At 47.8% G+C, this 15,694-nt stretch overlaps 2 protein-coding genes across 2 annotated transcripts in view; one reads left to right on the top strand and one right to left on the bottom strand.

Annotated features, from left to right (window-relative positions):
* Positions 1 to 1,777: 1,777 nt before the first annotated feature.
* The window catches only part of LOC110536982 (long-chain fatty acid transport protein 4), a 31,727-nt gene continuing 17,810 nt past the window's right edge, over positions 1,778 to 15,694 (top strand). Inside the window, exons 1-6 of the mRNA XM_090191760.1 lie at positions 1,778 to 2,425; positions 4,698 to 4,859; positions 7,445 to 7,839; positions 8,706 to 8,864; positions 9,646 to 9,715; positions 15,518 to 15,609. Coding sequence (XP_090047886.1) covers positions 4,699 to 4,859; positions 7,445 to 7,839; positions 8,706 to 8,864; positions 9,646 to 9,715; positions 15,518 to 15,609 — 877 coding nt within the window. The 5' untranslated portion in view covers positions 1,778 to 2,425; position 4,698. The remainder of the gene's footprint in view (positions 2,426 to 4,697; positions 4,860 to 7,444; positions 7,840 to 8,705; positions 8,865 to 9,645; positions 9,716 to 15,517; positions 15,610 to 15,694) is intronic.
* Positions 14,082 to 15,281, bottom strand: LOC149979073 (uncharacterized; the record flags this gene model as incomplete). Its single annotated transcript, XM_090191355.1, has 3 exons — positions 14,082 to 14,271; positions 14,337 to 14,581; positions 14,655 to 15,281. Coding segments are annotated over 3 exons (1,062 nt in total), but the record flags the coding sequence as incomplete, so codon positions are not given.

The following is a 15,694-nucleotide window of genomic DNA, read 5'->3' as shown; positions in this document are numbered from 1 at the left end:
CAACCAAATTGAGATGGTTTGGGCTGAGTCGGACTGCAGAGTGAAGGAAAAACAGCCAACAAATGCTCAGCATATGTGGGAACTCCTTCAAGACTGTTGGAAAAGCATTCCAGGTGAAGCTGATTGAGAGAATGCCAAGAGTGTGCAACGCTGTCACCTAGGCAAAGGGTGGCTACTTTTGAAGAATCTCAAATATAAAATCTATTTTGATTTGTTGCACACTTTTTTTTTGTTATTACATTATTACATTTGTGTTATTTCATAGTTTTGATGTCTTCACTATTATTATACAATGTATCAAATAGTAAAAAATTAAGAAAAACCCTTCAATGTATATATGTATATAACACGTACTTATATAAGAAACCGCACCTGCTTTATGTCAGACTGGCAGTGTCTGGAGGAAGTGTTTATGCAGAATTAAGAGAACTTAATGGAGGAATCTTTGTTTTAAACTTGCTCTCCTACATGGCACTGATATAAGAGGGTTATGCATTTAATTCCTTTGTGTTTAGGTACGCCCACATTTAGTATGTAAATATAAAAACCTGCCTCTGAAGTGCCGGTGAAAATTTAGCTCTGCTCTGTTTCCAAGTTTAGTGCTAGAAAGTTTATGGGTCCAATATAAACATAGGCCTAATACAAAACATGTAATTTTAGTATAAAACAGCTTCATAAAAACATTATTTGAGTATAAAACAGTTTTATAAAAACATAATTTGAGTATAAATGTGTTATTTTCTAATTAAGTTATTCTTGAAGATTGAAAAATACAATAAAGAGATAATACTTTTGCAGTATAAATATTCCTACATTTGTATTATCAGATGCTTTTATTTTTGTCTGCAAATTATGTCATGGGTGCGTGTACAGAGAGAAAATGATATGTCCTCTTGTCTATCTACACACTCTTAGTAAAAAATGTGATATCTAGGACTTAAAAGGGTTCTTCGGCTGTCCACATAGGATAACTCTTTAAAGAACCCTTTTGGGTTCCATGTAGAACACTTTTTTCCATAGAGGGTTCTACATGGAACCCAAAAGGGTTCTTCCTAGACCAAAAAGGGTTCTACTTGGAAATAAAGAAGTTTATCCTATGGGGGCAGCCGAAGAGCCCTTTAGAAACCCGTTTTTGTAAGAGTGCAGTGTCTTTAGAGGTTGTCTACTTGATTGCCAGTCCACAGTCACATTGGCTCCTATTGTAGGAGAAAGTTGTGAAGGTCACCGAATGAGAATGAGGCGTTTCCCGTAATCTATGTGGAAAACACTGATAAGGTTTAGTCTTGGTGACTGTTAGAAGTGCTGCTGCACCTCCCAGATGATTGAATGATTCGTAGGCTAGGCCTACTGGTGTCTTCTCTTGTTATCTGATCTTCTGCATTTCTCAAAAAGAATAGTGTCCTCTGACCCTGCACTGTCCTGGACAGGTTTATACTGTACATTTTGTCATGCTGTAGAAACAGGATATGGCAGGCAACAGCTAGGCACCCTCATTGAATAAGAATTGTATAATACTAGTCAAAGGGGCTTTCTGTAATGATCAAATGTGATTATTTTAGCAGTCTTTTTTTTCAGTTGTCTGCAGTGACTTACTGTACTGCAATAGAAGGATGTGGTTATGGTGTAAAAAAATCTGCCTTTCTGAACTCTGCACCTCGGTCCATATCCGAGCATCCAAACTGTGCCAATGCTGCGTCGTTGCGCTCTAGTGGAGGCCTGTGTTTTATTATAGGACGAATAGAACTGCCGTTATGCGCAGGTCTGGTACAGTTCCAACGTTCACCAGCGGCTCCTCGAGTGGTGGTGGTATGACTGTATACGCAAGTCTCCCCCACCCATACGATTTGTAGCTATGTGGGTTTAATACGCGTCACACAGTCCCACAGCAAGCCCGTGTCGGTGTCACAACCGGCTGGAATGAGGCGTGCACTCACTCGTCGAAAGAAGGACCGCATTTCCTTGATTGTGAAAGTTATGCTGTAGCAGGCTCCACCTCTATGGGAAGCAATTATAAACTATGGGTAATTTGATTGGTCCTAGCGCTAGTCAATCTTCGCTGCTTACACATAATACCGGTGGATACGGAGGACGGCTCAACTAAGAAAATGATAAGGTCATTCGAATTACTGTGGCGAGCGAGTTTATTGCTACAATGAAACTGAAAAAAATTGTACTGGCGATAGGAATGAACGGATGATTTCTATAGAGGCAAAGTCGAACCAAGGGGGCAGGCAAATTTGATATAAATACTCCGGAGGGGGGGGGCAATGCGCTGTTATCTGAGACCCTTGTGTCTGTCAATGTGCAAGTAGACGCCAGAGCGGTGGAAGGTTTTGCTAAACCAATCAAGGTGGAATTGTACAAAACGAGTTCCACGTCCGGTGTAATACGCACATTACTGTGTTTGTGGGGGACGTGAAACAAGGTAGGCCTCACAACACTTGTAATTTCTATATCATTCAATGGTCTGGGTTTCCGGATCCATTATTAGCCTATTTAGTAGCCTAGCCCAGTGAAGTCTGAATAGCTCAGGCTTCACCCAACTGTCCTTTATCAACCTTGCCAGTGTATACATGGAAGGAAGCCTGTGTTTGAATGGACCAGGTTTGATTCTGTTGGACCATTTATCTTCGGTTATGGAGGCCTACCCTAATGTTATACAGCGATCAGCTCCAAGAGTGCAGTTTGCGAAAAACGGGATACAGTCAGCAGCGTTGACACAATACATTTAGAGGCTACAGGATAGCCACCACTCCAATCTAGTGTCCCGTTCGTTGCGCTCCACTTATCATCTTATCATAAACGGACAACGGGTACGTTCGATCGAATGGAGATGTAACGGTTCTGATTAGGTTATATTTCGTAGGCTCGCGCACATGGCGTAGCTGCTGGTGATGGGCTCGAGCTTTTTTATTTGATGTAGCAGTGAGCACGCCTCTCTCTCCCCACTACCGCAGTACCGCTGCTTCTAGAACGCTACGGTGCGTTAAACCATATAGTTTATAGATCAGGTTATTAAACATTCACCTTTTTCTGATGTTGGATGATGATGATTTATAGCCAAGTAAATAGTAATATTATTTAATCGCAGCAATGTTTCACCCTCTATTGAGGGCCATAGCCTAAACTACATGATAAATGTATGTATTGCCATGTTGGCCAGAGCATGTAATATCCCTCGTGCCGCAGAGTGAGTCTTGATGATGAGCACTTTGACGCATGCGATCATAACTAATCCTGCTCCCCCTTCGTAACGGAAATATATATCTCGTAAACAAAAATGATGTGCTCTTGTTGACACAGGTACCAACTATTGTTACCGCATGTGTCCTCGTGATCTGTGCTGGCTCTAGTCTCTCTGTCCAACAGTAAATCATCAATTTTAATGTCATCTGTGAGCCCAAGCTTGTGCTGTAAATGGACAGGATGTCCAGACAAGAACCATAATAAACAACATTTATCTCCGGTGCTGCATACCGACATGACGCTATTGGTCCAAAGCCAATTTTATAATTCCTTGATACCAACATATACATGTACCTTTGCCCTAGTTTGTACATCGATTGTGGTGCTGGCCTTGTACATGGCCAGGAAGACTTCTTTGGTCAGGACAGTCACAAACTGGACCTTGCAGAGACAGACAAGCATAGGGCCTATCCATAATTGAATGTAGTGGTCTAAATCTGGAAGTGATAAATAAATAGGAACACCTTTTAAAGGAGGGGGGGGGGGGTGAAGAGGGAACCACTGTAGAGATTTGGAACAGAGAAAGTGAGGCCTCTCTCCCCTGATGGAGAAAACCCTGGATGTACAGAACTAATCTTCCACAACTAGATGTGATTCCTGCTCAGGAAAGGCTTGGAGGTAGCAAAGGTTGTGTTTTTGGTCACCCTCTGTAGCCCTTTCCTGCAGTCAATGACCAATAGCACCCTCTCTGGCCTCTTGGGTGGAAAGTTATTCATATTTTTCATAATTACTTTTTTAATGAAAATCCTGTCTTTCTATGTCAAACAGTTTTGTTATATTTCAGTGTTTTGTGATGTATATAAAGTGTAAAATTGGGATGGAAACTCAAAATGGAATACATTTAAACTATATATCTGACATGGTACAAGTTCCTTTTTTTTAAAGCCCACAACAATGTGTGTGAGGTGGATACTTTTGTTTCAAAGTAGATTTGTTTAAGACGACCAAGAATGACTCTGTATGGCCCTGATTTAGCCCACTGCAGTAAAAGGTTAAATTAATTACCGTACCTGGTGGTGACACTCATCTTGTGCAAAAAGGTCAGACTGTAGGCTGTAGATCTATTGTCAGGGTATATTTTCTATATTAGCTAGTAATTCAGTAGGCACTCCTATCCAGAGAGCACTGAGTGCTTTCAACTTAGGAAGTAGAGAAGACCACACACCACAGGTTCACTGTGAGTGCAACCTCTGTGCTAGAACAGAAGAGAGAAGAAAAAAAGTGAACGTGTTTTGTCAAATATAATTCTAGTTTTTCAAGCTTTAGAACAGCTTGTTAACGTTTGTTTTGTGGGAGGGAACCAAGGAAGCAAGGTGTCCTTTGCAAAAGCCAAAATGACTAACTCTTTTTCAGAAATATGGAACCATTGATCGAGACACTTGTTATTCTAAATCCAGAAAATGAATGTAACATGATGACATTAACGGTGACTTGTTTTCCTTTCTCTCCAGGATGATGCGCCTGGCTTGCTGCACCGTCCTCCTCTTCCTGCTCCGTCTCTTGGTGGGCCTGCCCTGGTTCCAGGTCCTCCCCTCCATCCTCATCTTCTACCTGGGCTCTGGAGGCTGGAAGTTCGTACTCATTTTCGCCAAAACCATCAGAAGAGATTTACAGTGAGTGGAAGTATAGTGTGGGATGTTGGGCGTGTGTCAGTGTGGACCTGTCTACACCTGTCTACACCTGTCTACACCTGTCTGCAAGTCAGAAGCACGTTTACAGAAACACAGGTTTTAATGGCGTTGAACAACCAATACATTTAGACAACAGATACCTTCACCATGGTTAGGACTATAGGAGTTTAATTGTCTACAACAAGAAAAGCAGCACATTCCTGTAAGACAAGGAGGAATGTGCCACAGAGGAGACAAGAGCTCATGTGTGTTACAGAAGGGAATGTTGAGTTAGTCATGTATGGAGGAATGTTCAAGGACGAACGAGAGACTAAACGTGGTGGAGAGAGAGTAAAGACAAAGCAGACAGAGGAGAGAGAGAGAGAGAGGGAGAGGTTCCTCTGTATTACGAGTTCACATTCAAAGCTAGCTAATGTTGTGATCTGTTCACCATGGTGACAGGTACTTCCCCTTGCACTTCAATGTTCTGATCCGAAAGGTCTGGATTGGTGTAGTAACACTTCAATGTTCTGATCCGAAAGGTCTGGATTGGTGTAGTAACACTTCAATGTTCTGATCCGAAAGGTCTGGATTGGTGTAGTAACACTTCAATGTTCTGATCCGAAAGGTCTGGATTGGTGTAGTAACACTTCAATGTTCTGATCCGAAAGGTCTGGATTGGTGTAGTAACACTTCAATGTTCTGAAGTGTCTGGATTTGGGAAGGGGAATCAGTTGTTACCAAAATACCAGAAAAACCCTTACTTGGAGTGAAGTTTGGTGTGTCGACCTGATTAGTCAGACAAGTAAAGTAATGTCCTATCTCACTTTCAATTAAAAAAAAAATATTATTTCACCTTTTATTTAACCAGGTAAATCAGTTAAGAACAAATTCTTATTTACAATGACAGCCAACACTGGCCAAACCTGGAAGACGCTGGGCCAATTGTGCGCCGCCCTATGGGACTCCCAATCACTTCCGGATGTGATACAGCCGGGTTTCAAACCAGGGACTGTAGTGACACCTCTTGCATTGAGATGCAGTGTCTTCGAGCGAGTGGCGCAGTGGTCAAAGACATGATAAGGTTTATTCCATTAGGGACAATTGTGTCGGCCACACGGGTTTCATCAGTGTCATAGATGACTCCCATAATAAACCAACCTATAAATGAATTAATTTATTATGTGATTCATCTATGGCCATGATGAAACCAATGTGGCCGACAAGGTTTATTCCATTAGGGGCTACTTTCAACTACTTGCACATTCATCTTCAGCACATCTATCACTCCAGTGTTTAATTCCTAAATTGTAATTATTTCACCACTACGGCCTATTTATTGCCTTACCTCCCTAATCTTACTACATTTACACACACTGTATATACACTTTTCTACTGTATTATTTACTATATGTTTGTTTATCCCATGTGTAACTCTGTGTTGTTGTTTGTGTCACACTGTTTTGCTTTATCTTGTCCAGATCGCAGTTGTAAATGAGAACTTGTTCTCAACTGGCCTACCTGGTTAAATAAAATATTATTGCAAGTGAGATAGGAACATACCTTTTTCTATCTGAATCGGTTGTTACTACTTACCCAAACCGAGGCGAGTTCTGTTACCCTAGTCTGGTCAGCCGTCCACCATAGTGGCTGGAACCAGGCAGGATAGGACAATGAAAATCAAATATTTGAGCCAGCACAGTGCAGTTTGGATTCGCATGATAGTGTTAAAAGAGTAGTAGTGGTGATTGGCTGTTATTGTGAGACTCATGTGAGGGGCTCTGTTTCCCTTTACCCTACTGTACAGTTTAGTAATAAAACTAAAGAGGAACTAGTCACTGGTTGGAGAGACGCCTCGTACCCCTTGAGTGACACACCCCAAAGGAATGGTTTCAGTTAAACCTGCCCGTTCAGAGGGACAACCTTGATGGACCTGTATAGCTTATGAATAGAAAGAATACAACGGGTATAACGTTTAGATACAGTAAAATACAAAGAGTACTACTCCCACTCAAATCATACAGAACAATACTTGCAGGAGGCATGTATAGCTTTCTGAAAATGTCATCTATAGCCGATCCTCATGAATAGGATGTTTTTATTGCTTATTTAGACTTTGTCCTGGAGAGCGAAACAAACCTTGGTGTTACAATATTTTACAACTGAAAGACGCTGTTTCACTAACTAATGAGTCTTTAAATGAACACTGTCTGTTTGCTCAAGAATTGCCACAGTTATAAAATTATTATAAAAGTTATAAAGTTACACGCTACAGTTTTATCAGCGTATTTGTTTCTCAATGTAAATTGGAAGCCTTTTCTGGATTTGAACTTTGATCCCGGAAACAAAACATGTATTGATAGATCGCTTAATGTAGTTTATTGCTTCCTCAGTGTACTTCACACCAGCTGCTATTTAGTCAGGAAAACCATGCAGAACAACGTCAGGGTTGTGTTCATTAGGGCATGCAAGTCCGGCTAGTTTACCACCATGTCTCTACATTCAGATTAACGTTATGTTCTCTTTCGGCTCTTAGTTCTCTGAGTTGTTGTTTCTCAGCCCCTCTTTAACCTCCCTCTCCTCCACAGTGCGGCAGGCGTCCTCCTCAAGGTGAAGTCAAACGTCAATCGTCACCTGAAGGAACGAAACACCCTCCCTAAGATCTTCGCCGAGACGGTGCGTCGCCATGGGGACAAGACTGCGCTCATTTTCGAGGGCACAGGCGAGAAGTGGTCCTTCCGGCAGCTGGATGAGTACTCCAACCGTGTAGCCAACCTGCTGCTCCAGAGGGGCTTCGTGGAAGGGGATGTGGTGGCTCTCTTCATGGAGAACCGGTCCCAGTACGTGGGCCTCTGGCTGGGCATGGCCAAGATAGGAGTGGAGGCTGCTCTGATCAACTTTAACCTGCGGCTGGAGGCCCTGGTGCACTGCGTCACCATCTCAAACGCTAAGGCTGTGGTGTTCGGCAGCGAGCTGACCGAGGGTGAGGACCAGGGGAGTTAGTGGAAGGATGGGGGGAGGATGTGGGATGGAGGGAGGATGTGGGATGGAGGGAGGGAGGATGGAGGATGTGGGATGGAGGGAGGGAGGATGTGGGATGGAGGGAGGATGAGGGATGGATGGAGGGAGGGAGGATGTGGGATGGAGGGAGGGAGGATGTGGGATAATGTATTATTATTTTTTACCTTTATTTAACCAGGCAAGTCAGTTAAGAACAAATTCTTATTTTCAATGACAGCCTAGGAACAATGGGTTAACTGCCTGTTCAGGGGCAGAACGACAGATTTGTACCTTGTCAGCTCGGGGGTTTGAACTTGCAACTTTCCGGTTACTAGTCCAACGCTCTAACCACTAGGCTACCCTGGCTGAGTGACAGGTGGCTGGAGGGGCGGGAGGGAGTGGCTGAGTGACAGGTGGCTGGGGGGATTGTTTGAATGACGGATGGAGGGAGGAAGTGGATGGAGGGATGGACAGGGGGCTGTAAATCTTTATTTAAGTAAATTGTACATGCTAAAGGCCCATTCCTGGACATACTGTAGATTTGGACTAGTGCTGGACTACATTCTTTTTAGTCTAGGACCAGGCTTAGTCTAGAACCAGGCTTAGTCTAGGACCAGGCTTAGTCTAGGACCAGGCTTAGTCTAGGACCAGGCTTAGTCTGAGTCTGGGAAACCAAGGGTTTTATTTGATTCTCTGTTTCTGTGACATTAACTTTAAGATCACTTTCCTGTCTTGTCTCGCTCTCCATCTCTCTCTCCCAATCGCCCCCTTTCTTTCTCTCTCTACCTCCCACTCCCTTTCTCTCCCTTGCTCTCTCTCTTCCCCGTCCTCCCTCCCTCTATCCTAAAGCTGTGTGTGAGGTCCACAGTTCCATGGGGAAGACAGTACAGATGCTGTGTTCAGGGGACTGGGACCCCAAACGTGTCCCTGCAGGGACAGAGTGCCTGGAGCCTCTACTGGATGCCGCCCCAACCCACCTGCCCATCCGCCCAGACCGCTGCTTCACTGGTCAGTCAATCAATCTGTCCAATCACACTCAGTCAGTTTATAAGGAGCCAAACCTGGACTTGGTTAGTATTTTTCTTTCCAAAATGTTTTAGTGTTTGATTGAACCTGTCTAAAGTGCAGTGTTTGATTGAACCTGTCTAAAGTGCAGTGTTTGATTGAACCTGTCTAAAGTGCAGTGTTTGATTGAACCTGCCTAAAGTGCAGTGTTTGATTGAACCTGTCTAAAGTGCAGTGTTTGATTGAACCTGCCTAAAGTGCAGTGTTTGATTGAACCTGTCTAAAGTGCAGTGTTTGATTGAACCTGCCTAAAGTGCAGTGTTTGATTGAACCTGTCTAAAGTGCAGTGTTTGATTGAACCTGTCTAAAGTGCAGTGTTTGATTGAACCTGCCTAAAGTGCAGTGTTTGATTGAACCTGTCTAAAGTGCAGTGTTTGATTGAACCTGTCTAAAGTGCAGTGTTTGATTGAACCTGTCTAAAGTGCAGTGTTTGATTGAACCTGTCTAAAGTGCAGTGTTTGATTGAACCTGTCTAAAGTGCAGTGTTTGATTGAACCTGTCTAAAGTGCAGTGTTTGATTGAACCTGTCTAAAGTGCAGTGTTTGATTGAACCTGTCTAAAGTGCAGTGTTTGATTGAACCTGTCTAAAGTGCAGTGTTTGCATTTTCTGGAGTATTCCAGGCAAGATCAATCAAGCCCCTAGTTTTACTGCTTTCTCCACTGTTTTCTATTGTAGTTCTGTTGTATGTTTTTATTGATTTCTCCCCATATGTCGGTCTTCCAGATCGTCTGTTCTACATCTACACATCTGGGACCACCGGGATGCCCAAAGCTGCCATCGTGGTGCACAGCAGGTAGGCACTCTGGATCTTATATATACAGTGCCTTGCGAAAGTATTTGGCCCCCTTGAACTTTGCGACCTTTTGCCACATTTCAGGCTTCAAACATAAAGATATAAAACTGCATTTTTTTGTGAAGAATCAACAACAAGTGGGACACAATCATGAAGCGGAACGACATTTATTGGATATTTCAAACTTTTTTAACAAATCAAAAACTGAAAAATTGGGCGTGCAAAATTATTCAGCCCCTTTACTTTCAGTGCAGCAAACTCTCTCCAGAAGTTCAGTGAGGATCTCTGAATGATCCAATGTTGACCTAAATGACTAATGATGATAAATACAATCCACCTGTGTGTTATCAAGTCTCCGTATAAATGCACCTGCACTGTGATAGTCTCAGAGGTCCAATAAAAGCGCAGAGAGCATCATGAAGAACAAGGAACACACCAGGCAGGTCCGAGATACTGTTGTGAAGAAGTTTAAAGCCGGATTTGGATACAAAAAGATTTCCCAAGCTTTAAACATCCCAAGGAGCACTGTGCAAGCGATAATATTGAAATGGAAGGAGTATCAGACCACTGCAAATCTACCAAGACCTGGCCGTCCCTCTAAACTTTCAGCTCATACAAGGAGAAGACTGATCAGAGATGCAGCCAAGAGGCCCATGATCACTCTGGATGAACTGCAGAGATCTACAGCTGAGGTGGGAGACTCTGTCCATAGGACAACAATCAGTCGTATATTGCACAAATCTGGCCTTTATGGAAGAGTGGCAAGAAGAAAGCCATTTCTTAAAGATATCCATAAAAAGTGTCGTTTAAAGTTTGCCACAAGCCACCTGGGAGACACACCAAACATGTGGAAGAAGGTGCTCTGGTCAGATGAAACCAAAATTGAACTTTTTGGCAACAATGCAAAACGTTATGTTTGGCGTAAAAGCAACACAGCTCATCACTCTGAACACACCATCCCCACTGTCAAACATGGTGGTGGCAGCATCATGGTTTGGGCCTGCTTTTCTTCAGCAGGGACAGGGAAGATGGTTAAAATTGATGGGAAGATGGATGGAGCCAAATACAGGACCATTCTGGAAGAAAACCTGATGGAGTCTGCAAAAGACCTGAGACTGGGACGGAGATTTGTCTTCCAACAAGACAATGATCCAAAACATAAAGCAAAATCTACAATGGAATGGTTCAAAAATAAACATATCCAGGTGTTAGAATGGCCAAGTCAAAGTCCAGACCTGAATCCAATCAATAATTTGTGGAAAGAACTGAAAACTGCTGTTCACAAATGCTCTCCATCCAACCTCACTGAGCTCGAGCTGTTTTGCAAGGAGGAATGGGAAAAAATGTCAGTCTCTCGATGTGCAAAACTGATAGAGACATACCCCAAGCGACTTACAGCAGTAATCGCAGCAAAAGGTGGCGCTACAAAGTATTAACTTAAGGGGGCTGAATAATTTTGCACGCCCAATTTTTCAGTTTTTGATTTGTTAAAAAAGTTTGAAATATCCAATAAATGTCGTTCCACTTCATGATTGTGTCCCACTTGTTGTTGATTCTTCACAAAAAAAATACAGTTTTATATCTTTATGTTTGAAGCTTGAAATGTGGCAAAAGGTCGCAAAGTTCAAGGGGGCCGAATACTTTCGCAAGGCACTGTATCTCTCTCTCTCTCTCTCTCTCTCTCTCTCTCTCTCTCTCTCTCTCTCTCTGAGGAGCTCACAGAGGTGGTGCTCGCGCTCTCTGTGGCTCTCGCTCTCTGTGGCGCGCGCTCTCTGTGGCGCGCGCTCTCTCTCTTGCTCTCTGTGGCGCACGCGCTCTCTCTCGCTCTCTGTGGCGCGCGCTCTCTCTCTTGCTCTCTGTGGCGCACGCGCTCTCTCTCGCTCTCTGTGGCGCACGCTCTCTCTCTCGCTCTCTGTAGCGCACGCTCTCTCTCTCGCTCTCTGTGGCGCTCGCTCTTGCTCTCTGTGGCGCACGCTCTCTCTCTCGCTCTCTGTGGCGCACGCTCTCTCTCTCGCTCTCTGTGGCGCACGCTCTCGCTCTCTGTGGCGCACGCTCTCTCTCGCTCTCTGTGGCTCTCGCTCTCTGTGGCGCACGCTCTCTCTCGCTCTCTGTGGCTCTCGCTCTCTGTGGCGCACGCTCTCTCTCGCTCTCTGTGGCGCACGCTCTCTCTCGCTCTCTGTGGCACTCTCTCTCTCTCTCTCTCTCTCTCTCTCTCTCTCTCTCTCTCTCTCTCTCTCTCTCTCTGAGGAGCTCACAGAGGTGGTGCACGCGCTCTCTCTCGCTCTCTGTGGCGCACGCGCTCTCTCTCGCTCTCTGTGGCGCACGCTCTCTCTCTCGCTCTCTGTGGCGCACGCGCTCTCTCTCGCTCTCTGTGGCGCACGCTCTCTCTCTCGCTCTCTGTGGCGCACGCTCTTGCTCTCTGTGGCGCACGCGCTCTCTCTCGCTCTCTGTGGCGCACGCTCTCTCTCTCGCTCTCTGTGGCGCACGCTCTCTCTCTCGCTCTCTGTGGCGCACGCTCTCTCTCTCGCTCTCTGTGGCTCTCGCTCTCTGTGGCGCACGCTCTCTCTCGCTCTCTGTGGCACACTCTCTCTCTCTCTCTCTCTCTCTCTCTCTATCTATCTATCTATCTCTCTCTCTCTCTCTCTCTCTCTCTCTCTGAGGAGCTCACAGAGGTGGTGCTCGCGCTCTCTGTGGCGCATGCTCTCGCTCTCTGTGGCGCGCGCTCTCTCTCTCGCTCTCTGTGGCGCACGCGCTCTCTCTCGCTCTCTGTGGCGCGCGCTCTCTCTCTTGCTCTCTGTGGGGCACGCGCTCTCTCTCGCTCTCTGTGGCGCACGCTCTCTCTCTCGCTCTCTGTGGCGCACGCTCTCTCTCTCGCTCTCTGTGGCGCACGCTCTTGCTCTCTGTGGCGCACGCGCTCTCTCTCGCTCTCTGTGGCGCACGCTCTCTCTCTCGCTCTCTGTGGCGCACGCTCTCTCTCTCGCTCTCTGTGGCGCACGCTCTCGCTCTCTGTGGCGCACGCTCTCTCTCGCTCTCTGTGGCTCTCGCTCTCTGTGGCGCACGCTCTCTCTCGCTCTCTGTGGCTCTCGCGCTCTGTGGCTCTCGCTCTCTGTGGCGCACGCTCTCTCTCGCTCTCTGTGGCGCACTCTCTCTCTCTCGCTCTCTGTGGCGCACGCTCTCTCTCTCGCTCTCTGTGGCGCACGCTCTCTGTGGCGCACGCGCTCTCTCTCGCTCTCTGTGGCGCACGCGCTCTCTCTCGCTCTCTGTGGCGCACGCTCTCTCTCTCGCTCTCTGTGGCGCACGCTCTCTCTCTCGCTCTCTGTGGCGCACGCTCTCTCTCTCGCTCTCTGTGGCGCACGCTCTCTCTCTCGCTCTCTGTGGCGCACGCTCTCTCTCTCGCTCTCTGTGGCGCACGCTCTCTCTCTCGCTCTCTGTGGCGCACGCTCTCTCTCTCGCTCTCTGTGGCGCACGCTCTCTCTCTCGCTCTCTGTGGCGCACGCTCTCTCTCTCGCTCTCTGTGGCGCACGCTCTCTCTCGCTCTCTGTGGCTCTCGCTCTCTGTGGCGCATGCTCTCTCTCGCTCTCTGTGGCGCACTCTCGCTCTCTGTGGCGCGCTCTCTGTGGCGCACGCTCTCTGTGGCGCACGCTCTCTGTGGCGCACGCTCTCTGTGGCGCATGCTCTCTGTGGCGCACGCTCTCTCTCTCGCTCTCTGTGGCGCACGCTCTCTCGCTCTCTGTGGCGCACGCTCTCGCTCTCTGTGGCGCACGCTCTCTCTCTCGCTCTCTGTGGCGCACGCTCTCTCTCTCGCTCTCTGTGGCGCACGCTCTCGCTCTCTGTGGCGCACGCTCTCTCGCTCTCTGTGGCGCACGCTCTCGCTCTCTGTGGCGCACGCTCTCGCTCTCTGTGGCGCACGCTCTCGCTCTCTGTGGCGCACGCTCTCGCTCTCTGTGGCGCACGCTCTCTCTCTCGCTCTCTGTGGCGCACGCTCTCTCTCTCGCTCTCTGTGGCGCACGCTCTCTCTCTCGCTCTCTGTGGCGCATGCTCTCTCTCTCTCGCTCTCTGTGGCGCACGCTCTCTCTCTCTCGCTCTCTGTGGCGCACGCTCTCTCTCTCTCGCTCTCTGTGGCGCACGCTCTCTCTCTCTCGCTCTCTGTGGCGCACGCTCTCTCTCTCTCTCGCTCTCTGTGGCGCACGCTCTCTCTCTCTCTCTGTGGCGCACGCTCTCTCTCGCTCTCTGTGGCGCACGCTCTCTCTCTCTCGCTCTCTGTGGCGCACGCTCTCTCTCGCTCTCTGTGGCGCACGCTCTCTCTCTCTCGCTCTCTGTGGCGCACGCTCTCTCTCTCTCGCTCTCTGTGGCGCACGCTCTCTCTCTCTCGCTCTCTGTGGCGCACGCTCTCTCTCTCTCGCTCTCTGTGGCGCACGCTCTCTCTCTCTCGCTCTCTGTGGCGCACGCTCTCTCTCTCTCGCTCTCTGTGGCGCACGCTCTCTCTCTCTCGCTCTCTGTGGCGCACGCTCTCTCTCTCTCGCTCTCTGTGGCGCACGCTCTCTCTCTCTCGCTCTCTGTGGCGCACGCTCTCTCTCTCTCGGTCTCTGTGGCGCTCGCTCTCGCTCTCTGTGGCGCTCGCTCTCGCTCTCGCTCTCTCTGGAGCTCTCGCTCTCTCGCTCTCTCTGGAGCTCTCGCTCTCTCGCTCTCTCTGGAGCTCTCGCTCTCTCGCTCTCTCTGGAGCTCTCGCTCTCTCTCTCTCTGGAGCTCTCGCTCTCGCTCTCTCTGGAGCTCTCGCTCTCTCTGGAGCTCTCGCTCTCTCTGGAGCTCTCGCTCTCTCTGGAGCTCTCTCTCTCTCTCTCTCTCTCTCTCTCTGGAGCACTCTCTCTGGAGCACTCTCTCTGGAGCTCTCTCTCTGGAGCTCTCTCTCTGGAGCTCTCTGGAGCTCTCTCTCTGGAGCTCTCTCTCTCTCTCTCTGGAGCTCTCTCTCTCTGGAGCTCTCTCTCTCTCTCTCTCTCTCTCTCTGGAGCTCTCTCTCTCTCTCTCTCTCTCTGGAGCTCTCTCTCTCTCTCTCTCTGGAGCTCTCTCTCTCTCTCTCTCTGGAGCTCTCTCTCTCTCTCTCTCTGGAGCTCTCTCTCTCTCTCTCTCTGGAGCTCTCTCTCTCTCTCTCTCTGGAGATCTCTCTCTCTCTCTCTGGAGATCTCTCTCTCTCTCTCTCTCTGGAGATCTCTCTCTCTCTCTCTCTCTGGAGATCTCTCTCTCTCTCTCTCTCTGGAGATCTCTCTCTCTCTCTCTCTGGAGATCTCTCTCTCTCTCTCTCTGGAGATCTCTCTCTCTCTCTCTCTCTGGAGCGCTCTCTCTCTCTCTCTCTGGAGCGCGCTCTCTCTCTCTCTCTCTGGAGCGCTCTCTCTCTCTCTCGCTCTCTCTGGAGCTCTCGCTCTCTCTGGAGCTCTCGCTCTCTCTGGAGCTCTCGCTCTCTCTGGAGCTCTCGCTCTCTCTGGAGCTCTCGCTCTCGCTCTCTCTGGAGCTCTCGCTCTCGCTCTCTCTGGAGCTCTCGCTCTCTCTCTCTCTGGAGCTCTCTCTCTCTCTCTCTGGAGCTCTCTCTCTCTCTCTGGAGCTCTCTCTCTCTCACTCTCTCTGGAGCTCTCTCTCTCTCTCTCTCACTCTCTCTGGAGCTCTCTCTCTCTCTCTCTGGAGCTCTCTCTCTCTGGAGCTCTCTCTCTCTGGAGCTCTCGCTCTCTCTCTGGAGCTCTCGCTCTGGAGCTCTCTTTCTCACTCTTTCCCATCTTCTAATTCACTCTTTCTCTCACCTGTGTTTGACAGGTACTACCGCATGGCAGCCTTGGTATACTACGGCTTCGGTATGACATCTGATGATGTGTTGTACGATTGCCTTCCACTCTACCACTCCGCAGGTAACGTGCGTGTGCGTGTGTGTGCGTGCATGTGTGTGTGTGTGTGTGGTCCGTCCATTGTAATTGTTTCTGAAACACGTGTGCA

The sequence above is a fragment of the Oncorhynchus mykiss genome, chromosome 12 (genome assembly GCF_057628025.1).
Source record: "Oncorhynchus mykiss isolate SJ-2025 chromosome 12, ASM5762802v1, whole genome shotgun sequence".
Taxonomy (NCBI): domain Eukaryota; kingdom Metazoa; phylum Chordata; class Actinopteri; order Salmoniformes; family Salmonidae; genus Oncorhynchus; species Oncorhynchus mykiss.
The sequence above is the reverse complement of the archived record's forward strand: the minus strand, read 5'-3'. Positions and strand labels throughout refer to the sequence as shown.